Consider the following 6,700-nt stretch of genomic DNA (forward strand, 5'->3'; position numbering starts at 1 on the left):
GGGATCCGAACCCTCGGCGGGAGCGCCACTGCGCTCCCAAGCGGCGCACTGTAGCAGTGCGCCACCGGGCCGGCCCAGCATTTAGCCATCTTTTAGGGTGAGTTTGCTGGCATATTTGTGAGAGATAATTTCATTGACTATAAAATTCAGGATAGTTGTTCCCAATAGTTGAAAAATGTGCCATTTCCTTCTGACCTCCATAGTTTCTTATTAAAAATCTGCTGTCATTTGAGCTGTCTTTGCTGTATAGATATGGTGTTATTTGTGTCTTGCTTATTTCAGGACTTCTCCTTTAGTTTTTAGAAGTTGGATTATGACGTGTATTGATGTAGATTTCTTAGGGGTATCCTATTTGCAGTTTGCTAAGCTCCTTGGATAGATTTATGTCTTTTGCCAAAACTGGGAAATTTTAAGCCATTATTTCTTCACATATTTTTTCAGCCCCACTATCTTTCTCCTTTCTTTAATGACATGAATGTTAGATCTTTTGTTATAGTCCTGTATTAGCCTGTTTTTGTGTTCCCTATAACAGAAGACCTGAAACTGGGTAATTTATAAAGAATAGAGATTTATTTGGCTCATGATTCTGGGATAGCTTCATCTGGTGTGTGCCTGAAGCTGCTTCTACTCATGACAGAAAACAGCAGGCAGCTGGCAAGTACAAGCAGATCTCATGGCAAGAGGAAGCAAGAGAGAGGCGGGGAGGTGCCAGGGTCCTATAAACAACCAGCTCTTGTGGGAACTAATAAAGTGAGAACTCACTCACCCCCACACCCTGAGGAGAGCATTAATTCATTCATGAGGGATCCACCCCCATGACTCAAACAGCTCCCAACACTGCCCCATTGGGGATCAGATTTCCACATGAGTCTTGCGGGGACAACACATCCAAACTCTGTCAAGTCCCCAAAGTCCCTGAAGCTCTTCAATTTTTTTTCTGTATACTTTCTCTCTTTAGAAAACTATTTTCTAGCATTTTTTCTTCAAGTTCACTGCTCTTCCCACTGTTTTCTCTATTCTGCTGTTGAGTCTACCCATTGAGTTATTGAGTGTTTTTTTATTTAGTTCTAAAATTTCTTTGGTTCTTTGTATCTTCTGTTTCTTTGCTGACACTTTTTATATTTTCATTTCAAGTGTGTTTGTAATTGCTTGTGGAAGCATTTTTTAATGGCTTCATTAAAATTGTTTTCAAGAAATACTAACTACTGTGTCACCTCAGTTTGGTGTCTTTTGGTTATCTGTTTTCGTCCAAGATGAGACTGTTCTGGCTCTTGGTATTACGAGTGATTTTTAGATTGAATCTGGACATTTTGGGTATTATGTTTTGAGACTCTGGACCTTTTTTTGAAACTCTTCTGTTTTAGCTGGACTCCTCTGACACTGCTCCATTGGAGGAAAGGGAATACACTGTTTCCTTACTGCTGGGCAGGGCAAGCGTCCAGGTTTCTAACTTGGCCTCTCCTACAGCACCCTGGCTGGGAGGGGGAGGGGTGCCTCATTACTGCTCCCCACACAGCTTCACTGACAGGTGTGGACCTCATTACCACTGCATAGGATAAAAGTCCTGGCTCCCCACTTGGCCTTCTCTTACAGCACCTCAGCCACTGGGGGATACCACATTACACCTGGATGAAGGTGGAGATCTGAGCTTCCCATTTGGCCTTTGCTGATGGGAGCAGGGCTGCAGTTTTTCCTACGGTGTCTGGCTAGAGTAGAGCAATTATTGTGTAAAAGTTCTCTACTGTGCTGGGCTGCACCCTTCCTAGACCTTGAATAAAGGGAGCATAGTTTATGGAGTCTTTCTTGTCTACTCCTATTGACATTTCTGGGTTGCTGACATCTATCTGGGATAGAAGAGACAAAATATATATATATATATTTTCAGGGAACTCAACGCCACGTTGTTCATTATGCCACAAGTTTCCTAGCCAAGCCTGCCTTTTACCCCCACTTTTTAGGATCTTATTTATTTTATATGTAATGTCCAGGCTATTTGGTTGGACTTAGTGGGAGAAATGGGAACAAGTGTGTCTTCCCCAGCTTGTACAGAAGTGGACTGCCCATTATGTTTTCTTACTGTATTTCTATGTTATTTATACACCGAAACATTTTACTGAATCTTATTGTTTATATAGTTTCTCAATAGATTTTCTTGAATTTTCATGCCCTCTGCCAATAGTAGCATCCTCCAATAGTTTGCTTCTTCCTTTTAAAGTTTTTTCTTTTAAAAAGATCTTTTTATTAATTATGGTAGACATTTTAGCTTCTAAGCTACATATGCTTTTTCCTCCTTTTCCTTATAATTTTGGTGAAATACTCAGAGGCAAATGGAGATTTACTTTTCATTGGAACTATTTCTGTTTGAGAAGTCAGTTGCATTCACATGTTATGGTATTGAGAAGTGTTTATGGTTGGGGCAGGGTGAGTCACTGCAAAGTCTCAAACTCACAGAGTGTGGGAGCCTAAGGAAAACTTGGGGCTCACTAACACATCACAGATGTGCTGACAGCATCCCAGAGGCTTGCCTGAGGCCCTCCGTGAGTATACTGCTCTCCCTAGACTACTGTCTCCACACCTGAGTGGAGTATGGGAATGTTCCTCAACAGTCCCAAGTTCTTCCACCTTAAGCCCCTTGCACATTCTCTTTCCTCTGTCCAGAATTCTCTCTCCCACATTCAGACCTCAGCATAAATGTCTTCTCCTCAAGAGGTCTTCTCATCTCCAGGAGCTCATCTCCACTAATACTCACTTCACACTTTGTTGTTACCCTGGCTAATTTTTTTCATAGTACTAGTCAGAGTTTGACGTGACCTTTTGGGTTTGTTTCTGCTTACTTGATTGTCGTCTGTCTCTCTTCCCTGAAATGTCAGCTCCATGAAGGAAGGGGCAGGATTCTCTCCCCATCTGTTAGAACGTGGCTGCTACATAGTGGGTGCTCAGTAAAACTTGTGGAATCAATGGATAGGTGAATGTAGATGCCTCGCTGGTGACTGCCACATGCCAAGGTGGCCTCTGCTGCCAGGCAGGTCACACAAACTTCTTGGTCTGTTTCTTCCAGAAATCAATTCCATCTCAGCCCGAGTCCTGCTCTTTCTGGTGGTCCCAGGTCATCTGACTTTTTTCTATGTCATCCACCTGGTGGAAGGTCAGTCAGTCACAGACAGCAAGACCTTCGTGGTGCTCTATCTGCTCGCAGGCCTGATCCAGGTAAGGATGACTGCAGCGGCAGGAGAGCAGCAGGTGCTGGGTAGTCAGGCAGCAAGCTCTGTCCCCCATCCTAGGTGAGATGCTGAGTGGGCTGGGGTGGAGTGGGCGTTCTTGGACATGCAAGGCTCACTTTTTCGGGGAGTTGAGTCAGCTTATTCAACATATTCAATCCCAAGGGCATGTTCCAGACACAGAGGCCACTGCATGCCACACACTGCATACTGCATTGTGCATGTCACACACACTTCATGATGCAAACTATATACTGCACACCTCACACTGCACACCTCACACTGCACACTAGACACCACACACCTCCCACTGCACACCTCACACTTGATGCTAGACACTACATACCCCACACTACACATTGCATGCATTATACTCACACTGTGCACTCACACTACATATGCTGCACTCTAGACTCTGTACACCTCACACTACACTCTGCACAACTCACTGCACACTACACACTGCATACCATGCACTGCACATCTCACTACACAATGCATGCTAGACACTGTACACCTCACACTACACTGCACATCTCACACTAGATACCACACACTAGACACCTTGCACCTCACACTACACACTGGATACTACACACTATGCACTTCATTCTACAAACTACGCACTTCACATAGCACATTACACACTGCACTTCAGTACACACTAGAAACCTCACACCTCAAACTGCACAATGTGCACTTCACAGTACATATTGTACACCTCACACTGTGCAGTGCATGGTAGACACCACACAGTATACACTGCATGATGCATACCACAGACTATACAGTACACACCATGCTACATGCTTCCCACTGCATGCTCCACACCTTGCACTATGCGCTGGACACTCACACTATGCACTACACTCTAGACACTGCACACTACATGCTGCAAACGATACACTGAACTCTAAACACTGCACTTTACACATTGTGTACCTCACAATATGCACTGTATGCTACACAATTCTTCCCAGACATTACATGCTACACACTGCACATGACATGCTACGTGCTGCATGCTACACTCTGCACACCTTGCACTATGCACTGCACACAAGATGTTGCACACTGCACACTAGATACCACACAGAGCATGCTACAAACTGTATGCTGCATGTTGGACACTGTGCACTGCACACTGCACACTCATCATTAGAGGATCAGAGAAGCAGCCCTCAGGATGCAGTGTGTTCCCATGGAGCAGGCTGGTGAGTGCATCCAGCAGTGCACTGCCTCACAGATGGTGGGTGGGCAGGGACCAGGGCCCCCTGCTGGGGTGCTGCTCAAAGTCATGCATGGACTTTGGTCAGGGCTGGATGGCAATGAGGACAGTGGTGGAGGAGATTAAGCTGTGCCTGCTTTGATGGTATTGAGCAGTCTACCTGCCAAGACTTCAGCTGGCTGATGTTCCCAATGGGCCAGGGACTTCTACAAGGAGAACTCTGGGCACTGGTGGGCAATTCCGTGAGGGTAGTGCCGTATTAGGGACTAGCATTTTCTAAGCTCCCCAACTTTATGGCATTTGCAATTGCAGCATGTTCCTGACCCTGAAAGGTAGGCATGGGGTTGGCCAAGAAACTGTCCTGAGCGGCAGTGGCAGTGTATGGCTCCAGCTAGGGAGAAGGAAGGGGCTGGGGTCAGCCTGGGTAAGGGACCGAGGAGCCATGAGACCTGACTGGGGCTGTGTGTACTGGCCATGGCAGCTTCAGTAAGTGCTAACCGTCCAAAGCTCCAAAGGAGAGGGCCTCAAGTAAACCCAAATGGAAGTCCCAGCAAGTTCCAAGGAGTGGAGTCTGGTTCTGCAGAGAGGATCACAGCTGAGGAGTGGCAGCAGGTCAGTCTGGCACTTCAGGATGTCAGGAGCAGGGCCTAACCACAGGATAGGAAGCTCGGAAAGTGCAGATGAGGGTTGGCTTCTCTAGCCACTTGCATGAGCTCAGAGCTGAATGACAGACCCCAAGAGAAGCTGGAGGAAGGGGACCGGCTGGGGTTGATATGTCCACCTTGCTATCTGCCCTTGAAACTCAACGTGTTTCTTGGCTGTGCTTGGCTGCCTGACTTGGTCTTCTTTCATGTCTGCTTGCTCTTATGACAGGTGACAATCCTGCTGTACCTGGCAGAAGTGATGGTTCGGCTGACTTGGCACCAGGCTCTGGATCCTGACAACCACTGCATCCCCTACCTCACAGGGCTGGGGGACCTGCTAGGGACTGGCCTTCTGGCACTCTGCTTCCTCATGGACTGGTTACTGAGGAGCAGAGCAGAGCTGGATGGTGTCTCAGAACTAGTGACTGGACCTCCCTGACTGGGCCTGGCCAGCTCTAGTTGCTCAATAGAATTTTCCCTCATGCCAGAGGGGCACAGAACAGTTTCTGCCTTGCTGGGTCCTTGGGTTGGTTGATACCTGCCTCTGCAGTGGCCTTCTGTACATCTGCTAAGGAGACTGGCACACATCTCGATTCCGGATTTGGTTTCTGAGCCAGTGATGGAGCCCTGAAGTCAGGAGTGTGGCTTGTATGTGTGCCTGGGCATGAATGTGTGTCTGTGTGCCAGGCCAGCATGCCTTGCAGGGTGTGTTTGCTCTGGTTCGTGCCCATGCAGCCTGGATTGGGGTGAAGCAAGAAGGAGGTCCTTTCTGTCCCCAAGCCTTGGGACTCTCAAGCTGTGGCTTAACTGCTGTCTTCACAAGGTCCCAGCCTTGAGGATCACTTTGCTGGTGCACCCTGTGAGTGTGTGCAGTCCTCCCAGGATGGGGCCTTGCCCACCCCTCATCTGTTCCCAGCATTTAATGTTGTCATTGCTTTTTCTTTTTCTTTTTCATTATTAGCAAAAAACCTCCGTTTAGATTTCAATGATCAGAGAGGTATAAAATAAAACATAGGTTATATTGCACTTGCCCTTTCTTGTCTTTGAAAATAGTTAATGCAACCATGAGACATGGGGTCTATAAGTAACAAAAACCTCTGGTATTTCTCTAGTGCAGTGTTTCTCAAAGTGTGGTCCCTAGCCTGGAAACATCAAGTCACTGGGAAACTTATTAGAAATGCAAATTATTGACCCCACCCCCACCCCAGGCCTGCTGGATCAGCATATTTTTGGATGGAGTCCATCAGGAGGATTTAGCCAACCCTCCAGGTGACTCTCATGCACACTCAGTGTGTGAGAACCACTGCTTCAGAACTTTTTTTTTTTTAAGTATGTTTACTTCCTATTTCTTATGAACTCATCATAACAACTTTAGCCATGGTTTGGTCTGAGGATGATTATCTTTATGTGGCAAAACATTCAACAAATATTGATATAGAACCTCTTATATCAGTCTGTCCCAGAAGGAAAGAACTGCATACTAACTGGAGTAATTGAGCAGTGTTTAAGGGAGGGACAGTTACAGGAACATGGGAGCAATAAGGAAGGGTGAAGCACCCTGGGGCCAGGCACAGTGAGCAGGCTGTTAGCATCAGGCCTTCACCTGACCT

At 46.6% G+C, this 6,700-nt stretch overlaps 1 protein-coding gene across 3 annotated transcripts in view; it reads left to right on the forward strand.

The window, feature by feature from the left end:
• Positions 1-6,116, forward strand: part of SLC41A3 (solute carrier family 41, member 3) — a 63,145-nt gene extending 57,029 nt beyond the window's left edge. For all 3 annotated transcript variants that reach the window (XM_008580124.1, XM_008580125.1, XM_008580126.1), the window contains 2 exons: positions 3,059-3,207; positions 5,320-6,116. In XM_008580124.1, the coding sequence (XP_008578346.1) occupies positions 3,059-3,207; positions 5,320-5,529 (359 nt within the window). In that variant the 3' untranslated portion in view covers positions 5,530-6,116. The remainder of the gene's footprint in view (positions 1-3,058; positions 3,208-5,319) is intronic.
• Positions 6,117-6,700: the final 584 nt, after the last annotated feature.

The sequence above is a fragment of the Galeopterus variegatus genome, unplaced genomic scaffold (assembly GCF_000696425.1).
Source record: "Galeopterus variegatus unplaced genomic scaffold, G_variegatus-3.0.2 Scaffold2031, whole genome shotgun sequence".
NCBI classification, from domain to species: Eukaryota; Metazoa; Chordata; class Mammalia; order Dermoptera; family Cynocephalidae; genus Galeopterus; species Galeopterus variegatus.